Source organism: Cavia porcellus, unplaced genomic scaffold, assembly GCF_034190915.1.
Source record: "Cavia porcellus strain 051 isolate PalLab524CR breed Dunkin Hartley unplaced genomic scaffold, mCavPor4.1 scaffold_342, whole genome shotgun sequence".
Taxonomy (NCBI): Eukaryota; Metazoa; Chordata; class Mammalia; order Rodentia; family Caviidae; genus Cavia; species Cavia porcellus.
The window spans coordinates 2,215-21,646 of record NW_026947825.1 but is presented as its reverse complement, the minus strand read 5'-3'; the positions used below and the strand labels follow the sequence as shown (position 1 = coordinate 21,646).

Sequence of the window (19,432 nt, the reverse complement as noted above, 5' to 3'; positions counted from 1 at the left end):
GTAGTGGTCATTGATGAACGAATTCCTGGTGTGAAACAAATCTTTGGTTTTGTCTTTAAGACCCATGTTGTGGTCAATTCCGTTCCTTCGGATCTTGCGCTGAACAGTGGGCCCCTTTGTCAGGCCATTTTGGAAAAAGCTGGACCAGAGATCCAGCAGGAGTTGAACACAGCTCTACAAGGGGTAGCTGTCGACGTGGGCACAGTTCTCCAAACCCGTGGCTACAATCTACAGTGTGACCATGTGCTTCACGTGGTGGCTCCAGCATGGGGAACCGGAGATGCACAAAAGGTAGGGCTAGCTTTAAATTCTCCGGAGGATGGAGGAGCTCTTTGGAGTCTTCTTTCTGTGTACTACAGTTTGGACCTGTTTCTTTGGCGCATTCTACCATCGTGGCCCTTTTTTTGAGCTGTCCCTGGCTCTGGGGGACTAGCTAATAATATGGATGCATTGTCGCACTCTTGGTGCCTGGGGGTCGGGAAGGGTGGCTACTGCAGTGAGGAAAGTGACTCGGGGGCCGGAGATTAGAAGACAATGAAAGAAGAGAATGGTTGTCACTCGTGTCCTGCGTGATAGAGGGGTGGAGTGAGTTCGAGTCCTTTTTGGGGACGCTCCTCATGTTCTCTTCTTCTCTCCTGTGTGTTTCTTTCTTTTACTGCTCGCCTTTAAACCCTACAGAAAGTGAAGTGGTGTGGACAGAGATCACAGCAAAAGTTGCTAAGTTCTTGTTCTTTTGGTTCTGGCTCATTTCTGGGGAGTAGGTATAAGGGTGTGCTTTGTGCTTTTCAGATCATGAAAGAAATAATCAGAGACTGTTTGGAGATTACTGAGAAACTGTCTTCACGATCAATTGCATTTCCAGCAATTGGAACAGGAAATTTGGGATTTCCTAAGACTGAGTTTGCCGAATTACTGCTTTCAGAAGTACTCACATTTAGTAGCAAAAAGCAGCTAAAAACTTTACAAGAGGTTCAGTTTCTGCTGCACCCAAGTGATCATGAAAGTATTCAGGTAAGCTCTGCGCTCATTTCTGACTGTTCTGGCAACCTTAGTTTGGAACCTGATTTTGTCAAATGTTTCTTTGTAGAAAAAAATTAACTTCTTTTTCAAGCCAATTTCAAACACACACAAAAGTAGATACAATTTAGCAATTTATTTTAAGCAACAGGATCGTTTTTTTAATGAGTAACATAAATAATACTGTATCATACCTAAAGTAAATTCCTTTGATAACAGTCAGTGTTCAAATTTCCAGTTATCTCATAAATGTGCTACTTTGTCTTCACAGATGTGTGTAGAGTCAGTCTCCAAATTAGACCTACATGCCTTAATAAAGTTGACATAGCTCTTCCTTGTCCTCTCCTCCTCCTCCTCTTCTCATTTTTCTTCTTTTAGTTTTCTTAGTTTTTTTTTTATTTTTTTTTTATTTTTAGCTTTTGAGACAGTGTCTTCCTGTGTAGGCCTTTAACTCACTGTGCACTGTGTAGCTCAGGCTGGTCTCAAACTCACGGCAATCCTCCTGCCTCAATCTCCCAGTTACTGGGTTTAGGGTGTATAGTACCATACTTGACAACATTTTTGTTGCTGTTTATGTTGCTAGTTTTTGAAACACGGTCTCATTATGTAGTTCAGGCTGGCCTTGAACCCACTAGGTCACCCAAATTGGCCTTGAGCTCACAGAGATCCTCCTGCCTCAGCCTCCCAAGTGCTAGGATTACAGGTGTGTTGTATTATGCCCAGTGACAACATATTTCTTAAGACTTTCCGTGTATAGGATTTACTTTCACATGAACATAAAAAATTTAATACATATTATAAAAATGTAATTGTAGCCCTTTGAATGGGAAAACATCAAGATGGGATACAAGTGATTTCTGTTTGTATTGCTGGGAATGCAGTAGATTATAAGCGAAGGATGTGGTTGGAATCAATGTGCACATCTCCACGTGAGTAGGAGACTTAGGACCAGAAATACCGTCTCCAGTCTGTCAAGCCAGCTCACGTTTTTGGAATATCAGTTATAGGTATGCCACTAGAGTTGGTATCATGGGAGCACCACCCTCCAAACTTTAAAATTCAGTAGAGTAGATGGCATTGAATGTTTGGAAAGTTGTATGATACTGCAGAAATTTAACAGATTGGAGCCAGCAGCCCAAGATGTCCATGGATCAGTTCATTGGATCATCTGAATTTTTAGGTCATGCTTTTATTTTTTTTCGGAATCTAGACAATACCTTTAAGTCCCTGGGAAGCAAAGTAAATTGAGCCTCCTTCTTACTCAGACGCCAAACCACCTGAGAAAACTAAGCAGTCCATGTACTTGGCCTGTGTAATTACCGTTACTTCTGCTCAGGAAAGGAGTTTTAGCAATCTCCCTGTGACTGGCATTATGTGCGGTGATGTGATTCCTCCCACCAGAATGCAGCACATACTTTCCCCTCCTACAAATCATAATTACTTTGGGAGCTAAGCTTTGTACACACAAAGCAGCTAATGCAATGCTGAGCATTTTTGAATGAATGGCTGGGAGATGGGGTGTGTTCTGTGACTCAGCCCTGAACCTTGAATCTGTTTTCTAGGGAGCAGCAGGCATCATTTTATTTCCTGAACACTGAGTACTCTGAAAGTATTCTGTAAAAAAAGATTGGTTCTTATAGACACTCAAATGCCATTCAAAAGTACTATGACTTCTCTATATGTGGTTATTACACATGGAAGACGTTTTTAAAGATTAGCAAAACTTATTGAGCTGTGGGGGCTAATGAAGTTTACAAAATGGTGATCTCAACATGCCTTCAAGATGTGAGTTGTGTGGGCTATTTAACAAGGGTTTTTAAATCAGTTGTTAATGCTTAAGAAATTCAAATTTGGGCTGGGGATTTAGCTCAGTGGCATAAGTGCCTGCCTTGCAAGCCCGTGGTTGTGAGTTCAATCCCTGGTACTGGTAAAAATACAAAAAAAAAAAAAAAAAAAAAAAAAAAAGAAATTTGAATTTTACATAAAACTCTAGGTGTCCAAAAATGATGTGATCTAAAAACTCCAATTTTCTGGCACACTGGGACTCAAACATGTGGGACCTTGCACTCGTCTTTCTCTTAATACTGTTTTTTTTTTTTAATCAATTGGCAAGTTATTTGCTTTCACTGATTGTGAAAATACTAATTTTCATTGCAGGGACTTTGAACAGTGCCAAAAAATGCATAAATTCGTTAGCTACCTCTCACCCCAGTCTTTGCTACAAGTGTCCTTTCAAAAATAGGATTATACAAAATATAATTTGGTTTTTTCTAAATTATGTGTACAGGATCTAGAGCTCTGATGAGTCTAATTCATTCATTAACTGAGGAGTATAAAATTGTGTTTGTTTCTAGGCATTTTCAGATGAATTTGCCAGAAGGACTAGTGGAAATCTCAGTGACCAAATTCCCAAGGCTGAAGCTAAGCAAGGTTTGCTAAAATTTTTAAACTGACAAATAAATGATTTCTCATTGCTAAGTATTCATGACAGAAGTTGAGAGCGATGATGATTTTGAAAAAAATTAAGTGATGAATATTGTACTAAATTATATTCCATATACCTGAGCATATTTATATGACCTAGGGCAAAAGACCAAGTTGTATCATCAAACACTGGGTTTTTAAATAGTGGTGAGACCATAACTTCCAAAGGATAAAAATGTGTATTTTCCAAAGTAGAGACATTGAGAGATAAGTACCAGGTAAATGTCTCTGTGTCAAAATTGCTGTGGCTGTTGTTGAGTTTGTCCTGTTTAGACTTCCCTAAAGTTGTGTTTTTAAGATGGTGGGGGGCGGGGTGTCTTGCTGTGTTGCCAGGGCTGGCCTTGAACATTTGATCCTTCTGCATCATCCACCTCCTAGAGTTCTCGTAGGACAAGCATGCATCACATTGCCCAGCGTTACTGAGTCTTCACCAATCTAAAAATGCACATCTTTTATCAAATGGGGAGATTTATAAGTATGACTTACTCAAAATGCTTTTTTTTTATTTTTCCCGGTTCCTGATTCCTTTTGCTAGTCTGGTCATGTGCCCAAGAATCCTTCCAAACTGTCTCTGAGGAGCTGTTTTTCTCTTTTCTTCTGATGAAAAATTTATAGTGGTTTACCTTCAAGGTCACTAAGTCTTCTCTGTGTCCGTTATGCTACTCAACCCAAGCAGTGAAATTTTAAACGCAGATAGTGCATTTTTAAATTCTAAAATCTCCATTTGATTCTGTTTTGTGTGGGTGTTAGTATTACATATTTGCCACACATGATGGTGATGCTCATCCCCGGGAATCTGTACCTATACACAATACATCTCCGTGCTTTTTTCTCAGCCTCCTCCTCTCCCTTTACTCCTTCTTCCCCTCCTCATTTACAAAGGTTTTGTTTCCATTTTTCCTCTTTCAGTCCCTTTGCCTTTCTTTCCTCTGCTGCTCCTCTTCCCACTTGAACATCTTCTTCGTGCTTCTCGGTGTCTATCCCGTTTTGCTCCGTACTTGCCCTCTGGGTTTCCCACACAAGAGAAACCATGCAAGACACACTCATGTGTCTGATTTACTTCACTCAAAATTAGGGTCTCAAAGTGCATCCTGTACTTTAAAATGACTCATTTATGTCTCTTTATGCCACAGCAGTACCATATTGTATATAATTAACACACTTTCTTTATCTGTTCCCGAGATTTAGCTATATGGATGTGCATATGTCACTGTGGTATGATACTTTGTAACTCTCTTGGGAAGATACCTAGAAGGGCATTAACTGGCTCAAACGGAACCTCCAGTATCAGTTGTTTGAGGAATCTCCATACTGATTTCTATGGTGCTTGTACCAATTAACACCACCAGTGGAAAAGGCATCCATTTCTCCCACAGCATTTGTTACTGGTTGATTGCTTGATGACAGCCACTTTTTCTGGAGGAAGATGGAAGCTCAGTGTCATCTTAGTTTCAGTTTTTGAATGACCAGTGATACTGAACATTTTTCCATGTGTTTTTTTGCTCTATGCACTTCTTCATCTGAGAAGTGCATTCACGTCTGGGTTTTTTGAGTTCTTTATATATTTTCCCTGTGTCTGAAAAATAGCTGGTAAAAATTTTTTTCCAACTCTGTAGGCTATCTCCACTCTGTTGGTGGTTTCTTTTGCTGTGCAAATGCTTTTTACTGTGGTGTGATCCCAGCTGTTGATTCTTTGTAATACTTCCTGTGCAGTCAGTTTTGTTCATAAAGTCTTTGGCCTCTATGAATCTCTGCAAGAGTTTTACTATTCTCTCTTCCAGGAGTTTACTTCTCTATTCATATCTGCATCTTTCATCCCTTTTGATTTTAGCGCATGGTAAGGGATGAGTCCAGGACAGTGACAGTGAAACTTTGAGACTCAGTGTCCAAATTGTAAGTCAAAACCACTGATTTAGTGTGCAGTGCCGACACTGCAGTTACATCTTTAATACTGAAGTTTTAGTTAGAAAACACACTGTGGTGGCAACAGAGAGGATTCTGTGTGCCCACTGCAGCATATTTTTCGCCACTGGCATAGATTCACTCTCTGGCGTGTGGAAATCCAGTATTCCCAGCATGATTTGTTAAGAAGCGTTCTTCCAGTGAATGTATTTGGCTCGTTTGTCAGAGATGAAGTAGTGGAGTATGCCTGCCATTGTTTCTGCATCTTTTAATATATCGCATTGATCCTCAGGTCTCTTTTTTGCCAGTACCGTGCTGTTTTTATCATGGTTGCTTTGTAGTATAATTTTGAATTGAGGATGATGTCCCCTGTCTTGTCTTTGTTCCCCAGAATTTCTTTGCTGTTCTAGGTCTCTTCTGGCTCCATATGAATTTTAAGATTATTTTCACTAGCCCCGTGACATATAGTATTGGGATTTTGATTGGGATTGCATTAAATCTTATAACAACTTTGGAAGTTTGGCCATTTGTACTATATTGATTCTTCCTACCCATTTTCTGATATCATCTTTAATCTCCTTTGTCAGAGTACTGTAGTTTTCAGTGTAGAGGTCTTTTACTCCTTCAGTAGATTAATTCATAAATACTTCATTATTTTTTGATGATATTGTGAGAGTTGTTTCCCTAATTTCTGTCTGAAAATTTGTTATTTGTGTACAGGAATGCTATTGATTTTTGAGTGTTGACTTTGTATTCTGCTGTGCTTGAATTTGGTTATTAAATTAAGAAGTCTTTTGGTGGAGTTTTGGGGGTATTTTTTGATGGAGGTATTGGGGGTCAACAAATAATGATCATTTAACTTCTTCCTTTCCTATCCACATTCTTCTTATTTATTTATTTTTTTTGTCTAACTGCTCAGGTTAATGTTCCCAGAACTATACTGAACAAGAGTATTGACAGTGGGCATCCATGTCTTGTTTCTGATTTCAGAGTGAAGGATTTCAGTTTGTGTCCATTTAGTATGATATGGGATGATGTTTTGTTCTAGCTGGCTTTTATCAGATTAAGATAAGACTTGTTATTCTAATTTCCTGTAGGTTTTTTTTTTTATCATGAATGAGTTCTGGGCTTTGTCAAATGCCTTTATCTATTGAGGTGATCATATGGTTTTTGTCCTTGATTCTCTTAATGTGATAGATTATGATTTTTGATTTGTGTATGTTGAACCATTCCTGCATTCTAGGATGAATCCTACTTGCTTATGGTGAATAATTATTTTTGGTGATTTGCTACATTGTTTTTGCTAGTATCTTATTGAGGATTTTTGCATCTATGTTCATGATGGGCCTGCAGTTCTCATTTTGGTTGGATCCTTCTCTGGTTTTTATATCAGGGTAATGCTTGCTTCCAGCAATGAGTTTGCAAGTGTTGTTTCCCTTTTGATTTCATTGAAGAGTTTGAGGAGTAGTGATATTAGGTCATCTCTAAAATTTTTATAAAATCCAGCAGTGAATCCATTAGAACTTAGGTATTTTTTGTTGGTAGATATTCTATTTTTTTGTTTTAATTTTATTTAAGGAGAAAAAAAAGAACAGAAAAAAGGTACAAGTTATGCAGCATTTCAGAAAAAATAAACAGTAAGAAATCACTAGTTAATAGATTACATATTGTCATCTTAGAAATAGTTGTTCAAGTTACAAAATTAAAGCATTTAAAATGGACGTTCAAACAGTGAGACTGCAAACAGTTCTGTTCAATGATCCAACAAAACTCAGTAATGTGGTTATCTATCGTATACACTTAAATATACATGCAGTTTTATCCTTTAAATCAGTTTCTTTTCCTCTCTTTTGTACAATGACAATTACACATTTTGTGTTTTATTATTCCCACAGTTCTTATTACTTTTTTTGAAGAGAATAAAACCAAATGTGATATAACAAAACAGAGTCAGTCAAATCAAAAGGATGGACATAATACATAATGTAAAAGCAAAATACAAGATGATCAACAATGGTTACCATAATTCCTCTTGCTATCTTAAAAAGAATTGTCTATATCATCAGTTATAATAAAATTGAACAAAAGAGTAAAGAACAAAACCAATAAAACCAAAACATTGTGGAGACATTACAGGTCTTCAAAAGAAGATAATAGTCAACCAGAATGGACGTCATAATGAATCTTATTATTGTCACAGCTGTTGCCTATACTTTCAAACTTGGTACTATCAAGCAAAACAGAATAGAGGAAAATCAGTCAAAACAAGATGGTGAGAGCAATACAGGGTTTCAAATCAAGTTAATAAGAAATCAAAGTGGGTTACTATAATATATCCTGCTATTTTTTATTTATTTTCCCTTAATTAAAAAAATAAAAATAAAAAAGTAAATAATAAAAAAGGGAGATTGAGATAAAAGAGAACATAACAACCAAACAACACAGGTCAAAATATAACCATTTAAGCAAAATAGTGTTTCACCACCAGATATCCCGACAAAAAGTAGTTACCATAGTGTCTTTTTCCTTGAAATCTTTGAGTATAACTTCGAATACTGTAGCATCAAACATACCAAGACAATGTAAAACCATTCAAGAGAATGACAATATTACAGGGTATTTAGAATCAACTAACAGAAAATGAACAATGGTTTCTGTATAATCTCCTTGTCTATAAATTTTTTGTTTATATTATCACATATAATAAAATCCAGTAAGATACAACATGTTAAGACCAATTCGAGACAGAAGAACAAAAGCTTGGATGGGACTTCAAAACAAGATGATATTAAATCAGCACTACCTATTATGATGTCTTGTTTTCTCCAAAGTAGCTGTTCCTATCATCCAACCTTCTCTGCCTCATTTCTGTTGAGCTCTTTTTCTGTCAGTAGTTGTCAGTTTGTCTTCTTCATTTTGCTTTCTGCACTATTCATTGTGGCCTCTCTGCCACTATTTCTGGAATCTTAGTATTTTTGTTTTTTAGAATGTCCTGCGGTATTCTCTGTAGAGTTCAATTGGTGGTTGCAAATTCCCCTAGTTCCTCTTTAACCTGGAAGCACCTTGTTTTTCCATCAATTTCTAGGGACAGTTGTGCAGGATATATCAATCTTGGCTGGAGGTTACTATCTTTCAAAGCTTGAATTATTTCCCCCCACACTCTTCATGATTTGATGGTTTGTGCCGAGAAGTCTGCTGTAATTCTGATGGGTGTTCTCTTGTAAGTGATCTGTTTCTTGTCTCTGATGGCTTTTAATATTCTGTTCTTATATTGGATTTCTGGAATTTTGATTATTGTGCCTGGATGTAGTTCTGTTTGGGTTGTAGGTGGCTGGGGTCCTGAATGCCTCATACATCTGAGTATCTTTACCTTTTGCTAAATTAGGAAAATTCTCCTGGATTATTTCTGTGAATAGCCTTTGTAGTTCATTTGTTTGTGTACCTACTTCTTCTTTTACATTCTTAATTCTTAAGTTATAGATGCTCTTATCATCTTCTAGCCTTTGTATTATTGCTGTTTGTTTCCTTTAAGAAGTTTTTCATTTTATGCTCCCACATTACAATTCTGTCCTCCAGTTCAGATCATCTATCCTTAGTTTCTTTCAAGCTGTTATGCCAGTTTTCAATAGAGTTTTTAGTTTCCTGATAATCTCTTTGAGCCTGCTTCACGTATTCTATGTTTTCTCTATTTTCTCCATCAAACAATTGTCTCCTTTTTTCTGTTCTTCCATTCCACCATCTGTTTTTTCTTGGGCAGTGCTTAGCATTTCTCTAACTGTTCTACTTATATCTTGCTTTACTTCATTAAATACTTCACTTTTGAACTCGTCTATGAGGCTCCGGAGATACCGCTTGATGTCTATAGGTGCCGTGTCTGATATTGCATGTTTTCTGTCCTCGTTCTCCTTTGCATTTACCTTTCCTGGATCAGTTCTCAGGATTGGGGGCTGAGGACCCTTTCTTATTGCTGCTGCCTCTTCTCATATTTTTTGTTCCTTCCATACAGGTGTATATAGGAGGCCCAGTTTCTTCCTTGTTGGTTACAGTTAGTTTGAATGGCACTGGCTAGTGTTCCCATCTACTGCAGTATACTAGGGAGACACAGACCTGGGCAGCCTCTGCTGGGCCTGCCCCTCCAGGTCAATCTACTGAAGGTTTCATTGCTAGCGTGCACTGCCAGGCGCTGGGACCTGGTTTGGGCTAGCCTACTGGGTCTTAGTCCGCGGCGTCATACAGGCCAAATGCTCCCCATCAACCTGCTTGAGAGGGGAATATGTGACTAAAGTCACTGCAGCATCCTGTTCTGGCTAGTCTGCCCGGTCCCAGAATGTCCAGGAGCCTCCTAGTCTATGGAAGGGTCCCCGTTCCTCTCACTCACTGCAGGTTGATGCAGGGCTCCCTGCCAGTCCTGCTCTCAACTCCTTTTGCTGATTCCCACTCTCAGAGCTTTTGCATCTCTATCCTTGCTGTGCCAATTCAGATGTAGCAGCAGCAGCAGGAAATTCAAATCGCAGCTTCCAGAAGTGCAGGTTCCAGCTTCGGTGCTGAGATTTTATCTGTTCCAGTTATAGCACCGGGATTGCATTTCCAGTTGGTTTCTCTCAGCTTAGTTCGTTCCTGGGTCGGCAGGGTATATCTCCCCTTGCTGAGGACTCCTCACACCACACCATTCCTGGATTCTAAGCTGGCTATCTCAGAGAGCCTCCATAGCTGCTGTTATCTGTCCACCATGTTCTCCCAGAAGTCTTTTATTTCTTTTTTAATTTCATTGCCACATGTTGAGTTATATTGTAGTTAGAATTTTTTATACCTTCTTGATTCATCTTTAGTAATTTGCATGTATCTAGGAATTTTTCCATTTCTTCTTAATTATCTATTTTGTTAGAATACTGCTTCTCAAAGTAGATATTGAGGATCTTCTGGATGTCTGGAGGATTTTTTGTGATTTTACCTTTTTCATTGTTAACAGCATGGATTTGAGTGTTTTCTTTTTAAAATAAAGTTGGCTAAGGGTTTGTCTGTTTTATTTAAGCTTTCAAAAAACTATCTCTGATTCATTCATTCTTTGTACTGTCTTGTTAGTCTGAATTGCATTAGTTTCTGCTCTCTTTACATTTTTCCTCACATGAACTTTGAGTTTAACTTGCTCTTCTCTTTTAGGACCTTGAGGTTAAAATTAGGTTATTCATTTCAGCTCACTCCGTTTTTCAATGTAGGAATTCACTACTATAATTGTCACTCATGAGACTGCTTTCATCGCATCCCATAAGGTCCAGTATGTCATATTGGCATTATTCTTTCGTTATAGAAATTGTCTAATTTCTTTAATTTTATCTGTGACCCCCTGGGTGTTCAGGGGGGTATTATTTAATTTCCATGTGTTTATGTCATTTTTGGGGTCCACTTTTATCAGGGCCCTGGCTTAAGACCACTGATATGCTCAGGGGTGGGATGACAGAATAAAACACAGTCATTATATATATTATATTAATTGCAACATAATGGTATTAGTTATATATATTAATTACAAAGGCACTAGGATGGTCACAGCCCAATAAGAACTAAGACCATGAGGCTCAGCGTCCTTGGTCTTTATTAGGTAAACTTGATTCAGGGGTGTGCTGGGCTGCAGAGAGTGGTGGAAGTGAACTGCTTAGGCAATCAAGGTTCAAGAATTGAGGAACAATGCATTTTTGGAAAAGCACAGAGGAACGGGTCATGGTTAATCAGTGACCTGATTGTCTGCCAACTACTGAGCTAGAAGCAATTTGTGAGAGTTGAAGTCCTCAGCTGCCATTCTGCCTTGCTTCAGTCACCAGAACTTCACAGACCATTTTCCAGTCTTCAGTCTGGCCATCGATTTAAAGATTGACCTGCCTATAAGCCAGCCACAAGTCTCACCACAACTCACGTAGGACTAGGACAGACTCTTAATTTATTCTTGTGCCAGTTTATTAATATCAATTACTGCCTGTTCTGCACTGCATTAGGCTGGTCCTCAGAACCTTTTTCCATTCATTTCCAATTTCATTGGGCTATGATCTGATTATACACATGGGATAATTTCTATTCTTTTGTATTTATTTTAGTGTGTTTTGTGGGTTGGTATGTAGTGTTTTGGTGCATGTGCTGCTAGAAAAACATGTATTCTACTGTTATTAGGTAGAACACTCTGTAGATATCTACTAAGTCCATTTGTTCAAAGCTTTGGTTCAGCTCTAATAGTTCTCTGTTCATTTTTTTGTCTAGTTGATCTGTGTGTGACAGTGGGTTATGGAGGTCCCCATTACCATGGCATCCATGTCTAGAATTAGGGCTGTGATGCTCTGGGCCTGTCACACGTGTATGCAGTTTTGGGGAGCAGGGGCCTTAGGACTTTTTCTAGTTCATGTGTAGAATTAGAAGATCTTCTTCTTCAGCTCCCACCTTTCTATGATTCCTCTTGACTCTCTGACTTCCAGAGCCCATTTTCCAGGTTCTCTGACCACAGAGACAGGGATTTTTCTGAATTGAAGTGGCCTGATGTACTGTCTTATCAATGCATCACTAGAGTTGCCTTCCAGAAAAGGAAGTGTAAACCAAGTAATGGAAATGCTGTGTGCTTACATCTGGGGAAACCAAGGATTCCCTCCCGTGGTCTTCAGCTCACAGGGACCTTTCCTAACCCTCTGGCCACAAGGACAGGTATTATCTGAGAGTGCAATCTGTTTCTCAGTCTGTGACTGGGGCCACACTGGGCTCAAAAATTTTAAAGTTAAAACCTAATGGGAAATTCTCCCCTGTCCAGATTGCTTCTTCAAGTTGTGTCTCCTTCCCCTAATCTGCTTGATGCTGTTGACAGAGTTCTTGGGTGGTGGCATTTTATATTTGACTGTGTTTTGTTTATAATTGTGGGAAAGTTGGCTATAGAGGCTGACTTCACCTCGGCCACCTGAAAGTACATTTGATCTTTACTGTATTTTGTAATCCTGTACTGGAAACAAACACTTCCTGGGACTCAAGTTAGAGGGCAGCGCTCAGAGAGAGGTAGCGAGAGAGAAAGACTGAGAGACTGAGATGCCAGAGACCCGAGACACTGTTGCTCTTGCTGACTTGGGTGACTGACTCGAGCTTTTTCTTTGCAGATTTCTATGGGACTATTTCTAGCCCTAATTTGGGAGTACATGAAATGAAGATTGGCCCCATCCTCTTCCAGGTGGCCTCTGGGGATATCACTAAAGAAACTGCAGATGTGATTGTAAATTCAACATCCAGCAAATTTAATCTTAAAGCAGGTACTTCACTTGTATGATTTTGATTAGTTAATAATTAACATGATAGACCCTGCAAAAGAGTGTGTCTATAGCCAAACTGGTTTGGGTCAAATTGTCCCATTAATATTAACTAAAAATGTTAACATGATTTGTACAGTGTTTCTTATAATTGCCAACAGTTACCGTATGAATGCTGCTTGTTTGTTATTAGCAGTACTCAGGCTGTAGGATTCCTTCAGTGCTGGACATGGGTTTAGATAATGAGGAAGTCTATTGACCCAAATGCACTGTAGTAACGTTTTTAAAGTCATGTTTGTTACCATCGGTATTTTCTCATCCAGGGGTCTCCAGAGCAATTTTAGAATGTGCAGGACAAGCAGTGGAATGGGAATGTGCTGTCCTAGGTAAGACCCAATACTATGTTGATAGTAAAAACGATAAGTAGAAATTAGAATTGGGAAGTTGTGAAGAAACTGAGGACAGTCCTGGGGTTGGGAAGGCAAACACATTAATCTTATAATCACACATTTTATGAGCGAATTTCCAGTTGTAGAGAATTAGAAGTGGAAAGTAATCTCACAATTAAAAGAGAAATTAAATTAAAAGAGAACAATTTCACCAAAGATAAAATTTCAGAAATTTCTTATTTACAAAATGCTTCCCTGACAAATCAAGCAGTCTGCTTTCTAAACAAAGAGTACATTAAGCAGTCAATGTTGTGTCTTTTTGTCTGTGTTTTCCAGGTCGACAGGGCAAACAAGAGTACATAGTTACTAAAGGTGGATTACTGATGTGCAAGAACATTATTCATGTTGTTGGTGAAAATAATGTCAAGAAATCAGTTTCCTGCGTTCTGCAAGAATCTGAGAAACGGAATTACTCCTCCATTTGCCTCCCAGCCATTGGGACAGGTTTGTAGCCTCTTTGGAAGTCAAGGCCAAATGTGAAGGCGTTGATTCGGTGCTTAATGAGGGTGTCACCGAATCTGAGTGAGGGTCCTTGGTTTATCTGAGTGGACAGCTTTTTCATTCTTAAGATAGTGAGTGAAGCTTGTGGGTGGTTTAAATAAAGGGAGAAAAAGTGAACTAGGTGTGGGTGTGTGCCTGTGGTCCCAGCTACTGGAGAGGCTGAAGCAGGAGGTACTTTGAGCCCAGGTGTTCTAGGCTATCCTGGGTCACTTAGCAAGACTTCGTAAAAAGGAGGAGGAGGAAGAGGAAAGTGAGTGGGTTGTTAGGGAGGGGAACGAAAGCAAGGGAGGGCAACAGAAGGAAGGGAGGGGTATGCAAGACTCCCCTCACACGCTTCATCTGCTTTTCTCTTCCCTGTACAACTTCCATCACTTAACCCTCCACCTCCTCCTCTGTCCTCCATGAAGAGCATCATGGCAACCCCAGCTCTACATCACCTGCATTGTAGAGGCCTCTCAGTCACTCAAACCTGGCACGTCAGAACTTCCTGTTTTGGGCTGCTTGCTGCTTTTGAGTTTGTTTTCCTCAAACTATGTGACGACTGGGTTGTGTGCTTCCTCATCTGTCAGTGTAGTGTTCAGGTAAACGTCAGTCAGCAGGTGCTCTCGATGCTGTCTCCCCAGGAACCAGGGCTGTGTGTGCGAGGAGGGAGCTAAGCAGGCCGGGAGGACAGTGGGTCCGAGTGGCCCTGCGAGGGAGGACTCAGCGCGGGAGCTGGCGTTCCCTTGCTCAGAAGCCTCAGCTTGAGTTCGTGGACCAGCACCCCAGGCCTTGGAAAGTTCAGTCTTAGTAAACGTAGCCGTCCTTGTCACTTTCTGGGCCTTCTCATCCTCTCACTCATATTTTGCACCCTGTAATTCTTAATGCTCCTGGAAGGAATGGTGTATCCACTTACTGCTCAGTTTCCAGAAGTATAATCTATTTATTTATTTAGGTGCTGGGGATTGCAGTCACAACCTCGAGCTTCCCAGGCAGGCGTCTATGCCGCTGAGCTAAACCCCTGGCCCACCAAAAGTATAATTAATGATCCTTTCATGTTTTATTCCCCTCCTGGTATCATCCATTCCTAGCAATCAGCCTTTGTCTAGGTTTCTGGCCACCTGCTTATCTAGACTGATGGCCACCCAGGCTCTGTCCCCACCTGTCTGGGCTGTTGGTCCTGTTCCTAGTCTTAAATTACTCTGAGTCCAGGAAACAGCATGCCTGGGGTGGCACAGATCTTTCTAAGGTAGTCTTGGGTGGAGTCAAAATGCAAAAGACAGAAAGGAAGTGGCTTTCACTTTGGCAGGTGCTCTGCCACCCCTCAGCCCACCTTCCAGCATTTCTGGGGTGCTGCCTGCCCGTGGCCGCTCCTGTGGACCTGGCCGCATCGCTGGCCTGCACAGGCAAGGCAGGGTTGGTGGGTTTTCCTTGCTTGTCCTTTCGGCCATCGTGGTCACCGCTTCAGCTGGCCTTTAAAGCCACAGGTGGAGGTGCTCACCCGAGTGGTGTTTACGAGCCCAATTAGGACTCTGATGAAGACAGCCCGTGGGAGTAGAGGCAGCGCCTTGTCCTGTAAAGACCCCGCATAAGGTGGGAGGAATGGGGGGTCGACAACAGCTGCAGGCGGCTTAAACCCAATGCAGACCCCAACGTCTCACTGTTCTCCCCTGGAAATCCAATCCTTCTTCGTATGTCCCCAGTCGTGTGAAAACCATCACTTTTCTCTGGCATCCTTGACTCCACCCTCTTTATTAACCCTACATTCACTAGCTCATTAACTCATTACCTCAATATGAGAGTCAATATTTTTGCACTTAGGCCCAGAGATGGAAAGATAAGGAAAATGTCCAGAGCACAAGGCACATCACTAGGTGCTCCCGACTTTTCTCCCTAAAGGCCTCCTCAGTTCCTGCACCAGGCTCTTCATTCCAGCCGCCTCTCTCTCTCCTAACTACAGACATATTCTCCGCTTGTGTGTCCTCCAATGTGGCCCTCCAGATTTATCTTTGCCCACTTGATCCTAGACAGAAGACTGAGGAGCAATCAGATTCATGTTTCTCAGAAACCAGTTGGCCCCGTCCGTGACTGTCTGAATATGTGCTTCTGTGACACAAAGTCCTCTCTGCAGAGCCCCACCTCCAGTTCCCTGTACTTTACCTGTTGACACCTGTCCCTCCTGCCTACCGCTGTGTGCTGGCTGAGTGGCCCGTGTGGTGGGGAATGGCAGATGTTTATAGAGAGCACACCAGTGATCCGATACTTCCATTTAAAGGCTTCCAAATATCATGGGACAATCACACTTTGTAAATGAGAATTTCGCTCTCTGTTCATCAGTTTAAAAAACAAAAAACCCGAAGAAACCCTCTTGGCTAATTCTGTATGGGGTTTGCTGCATCCCCACACTTGTGCAGATGGCCAGGTTGCTCTCTTGACTGCAGTACTGGGATAACCTGAATGGGCTTTTTTTTTTTTCAAATCCATTGTGTTTCAAAGAGAAAAAAATTTTTTTTCAAAACACAACAATTGGAACAACTGCACATAGATTGCACATTATGCTTCCCAAATCAGTCACCCAGGGTACGAGACAATAAACTCAGAGAAATTAGTAGTATAACTGTCTTAACTATATTTTATATAGATAAGCACATACATTGTTCTGAATGGGCTCTTAATCTAATGTATCAGCTTGGCCGGGAAGCTTTTGTGTCATATACCATGTGACTGTGCCAACTGCCATTCATGTGGGACCACCTCCTTGGCTGGAAAGGTACCTTTCATGAACTTGCCAGGGCAGTGGCTTTCATAGCATGAGAAACAAGATGGCATGTGCAGGAGACACAAGAGCATCTGCTCCGTGGCAACCTCAAGACCTGATGATCAGCTAAAATCTCAAGTGTAACTTGCATCCAAAGGATCAGAGATGGTAACAATTAGCTTACCACTCTGTATGTCTAACAATGTTGTTTGAGTTTAAATCCGGTCCCCAGAGTTACTTGGGAAAATAATGATACATAAAATCACACAATGACATAAGAAAAACATGCTTTTCTCTCCTGGGATCTGTGTTAGCACGTATTAGCATCTTTTGCCTCTTATGGCTCTTTTGAGGACACTGGTGACCTAGGAAGACAAGTTACCAGCATCCTGTAACTAAAGAAAGGAAACAGTGATATGGAATCAGATCAACAGGCAAACGTCAGAGAAGGTCAGAGACCAGAAGTCAGGATTCAGGGCCCTTGTTCCTTGCTGGGCGGTTGGCTTCCTGACATCCTGGAACAAAACTCCTCACCGCACCTAGGACGTCAAAGCTCTCTGCTTTTGCTTACATCACTAGAAAAATTTACATGGATGAAAGAGCTGGGATGCTGGCATTTGTTTTTCAAGAACTGGAATTCCTAATTTGCTTTTGGGATTTCCAGTTGGGTTTTGTCCTCCAGTCATTTTTCTTATTTAATTTTCCAGGAAATGCTGGACAAGACCATAATAAGGTTGCCGAAGCTATACTTGATGCCATTGAAGACTTTGTCCAGAAAGGATCAGTTCAGCATGTGAAGAAGGTTAAAGTTGTTATCTTTCAGCCCCAGCTACTAAATGTGTTTTATGCCAACATGAAAAACAGAGAAGGGTCTCAGGCTTCTCAGCAACCATCGATGTTATCTAAATTTTTCTGTGAGTTCTTTGTTTTTATGAAATACCTTTTTAAATATTGAGTTTATATAGGAAACAGCTAATTTTCTTTTTTCTCTTTAGCCCGCTTAGGCTTTTCAAAACCTCACCCACAAGAGAAACCTTTGATTTTGGAAAAGAAAACAGAATTGGTGGTCTTCCAGGTGTGTGGTGACAGCCAACGCTGCGTGGACCAAGCTGTCCAGTGGTTAAAGGACCTGATCACAAAGGAGCAGTATTCTTTCACTAACACAGATGAGTGTCTCAGAGATTTTGAGGAAAAGGAGTGTAACGAATTGACTGAGCTGCAGAAGAGATTAAATATTATCATTGCTCTGGACCAGAAGAGACCTTTCATGGAGGTTTCGGGAATTAGTAGAGATGTGATGGAGGCTAGAGATAAAATTGAGGAGATGATTAAGAAGGCAAGATTGGCCAGAGAAGAAGCAAAGAGGGCAGACTGTGTTAGTGAATTTATAGAATGGCAATACGATGACAATAACACTCCTCATCCTTTTGACAAAATAACCAATCTGCAATTGGAAGATGCAAGGAATAGAAAGAACAAGAGCATCGATATCAAAATTAACAATCAGTGCTACACGGTGGACCTGGAGACCTGCATTGCCACAAGTCAAGGTGGACACAGTTTCACTGTTAAGCGCCTCACAAAATTCGAAGGTGAGTGAAATTTTCATGCTTGTCATTTGATTATTTCACAGCTACTTTGGACTTAACAACTCTTGTGCATACATCAAATTTTCAGGTAGATAAAACTCAAGGAATCTTAATAAGACATACTAGAACATTCAGGTCTCTGAGTTCAAGAACCTGCAGTATGGCCAGGAAAACAGCGTGGATGTACTCAGCATCCCAAGGGTCCTGATGACAATAACCAAGCCTTGCATTTGTTCCCATTGTAAGCTTTCCAGAGCCGGTTCTGTTCGGGAGTAATAGCTCCTCCGGCCAGAGGAGGGAAAACTGTAGCCTTAGAAGAAAGTGGCTCAAGGTTGTTTTTTATTTTAAACAAAAGGACAAATGGACAAAGCAGAGAAGTCAGGCTGTGGCCAGTGACCTCTGTGTATGGGTGACTGATGACCCAGAGAGGGTCCAAATTGTCCTTCCAGGAGTCACACTGCTGCTGCCAAGTTGCTTTGCACAACATCAGGGAGGAGCCTGAGATTCCATGATTGCATCTGCTCCCCAAGAAGGCAAAGCTTACCTTGTGTAGGCTGCCATTCCTCCAGCAAACCACATAAGCCTCCTACTGGAAATCAGTGACTTGGTTTCCAACACACTGTTTTCATCTCTGGTGAAAGCAGTGGGAACAAACTTCTCAGGTTTTGAGGAAATCACATTGTCTATAGTATTCTGCTTACCAAGGAAGGAGATAGAGCTGCCACCTTAATGTGTCACATAATAAAACCTACATAAAACCTCCTATGTCTCAACGAGGTTGTGAAGATAAATGATAAATGATGGTAATAAATGATGGTGGTAACGAGGCAGTCTGGCAAAAACCCATGCATAAGCATAACAGCAGCTACTATTTAAAACATGGCATGGAAATAACGTTTTGTTACATTACGGGAGTGGGGGTTGAACAGAAAATCTAGATGAGGTGTACTGTGCCATGGTAGTGGGATCCAGATTTAAGGTACAGATACCCAGGCCCCAGCCCGCTGAGACTCAGATTCAATATGTCTGTGACATTGTCTTTTTCTTTTTTGGTTCTGGGCACCAAACCTGGGGCCTTGTGCTTGCCCAACAAACACTCCACCACCAAGCTCTGCCACCAGAACCTCCTTCTGAAAATCTAACATTCCAGCTGATTCTGATATGGGTGTGCTGTGGTCCACTCTTTGGAATACATTCTGCTAGAAAGATAAGGAACTTGCTGAGCATAGAGAATCAGGAGATTATAACACAACACAGACGAGACTCAGCTTTTCAGTTTGGAAATACACAGGGGAGTCCTCTCATGTCTGCTTTGCAGTTACCCTTCCTGCGTACTGGAGTGACATGAATCAGCAGAATCTCTGTGTGGTCCTGCTGCAGCCTTGGGACCAGGAATTCATCACTGTGGCAGGAAAGTTTAAACAGACTTGCCCAAATTTTGTCATTGAGAAGGTAAGTCCCATGTGAACAATGGACTTTCTT

General features: G+C 40.8%; 1 protein-coding gene across 1 annotated transcript in view; it reads left to right on the top strand.

Moving 5' to 3' along the window:
- Window positions 1-19,432, top strand: part of LOC134475165 (protein mono-ADP-ribosyltransferase PARP14-like) — a 24,803-nt gene extending 5,371 nt beyond the window's left edge. Inside the window, exons 3-11 of the mRNA XM_063244591.1 lie at window positions 61-291; window positions 790-1,011; window positions 3,372-3,447; window positions 12,528-12,677; window positions 12,998-13,060; window positions 13,400-13,567; window positions 17,069-17,275; window positions 17,357-17,953; window positions 19,269-19,432. Coding sequence (XP_063100661.1) covers window positions 61-291; window positions 790-1,011; window positions 3,372-3,447; window positions 12,528-12,677; window positions 12,998-13,060; window positions 13,400-13,567; window positions 17,069-17,275; window positions 17,357-17,953; window positions 19,269-19,417 — 1,863 coding nt within the window. The 3' untranslated portion in view covers window positions 19,418-19,432. The remainder of the gene's footprint in view (window positions 1-60; window positions 292-789; window positions 1,012-3,371; window positions 3,448-12,527; window positions 12,678-12,997; window positions 13,061-13,399; window positions 13,568-17,068; window positions 17,276-17,356; window positions 17,954-19,268) is intronic.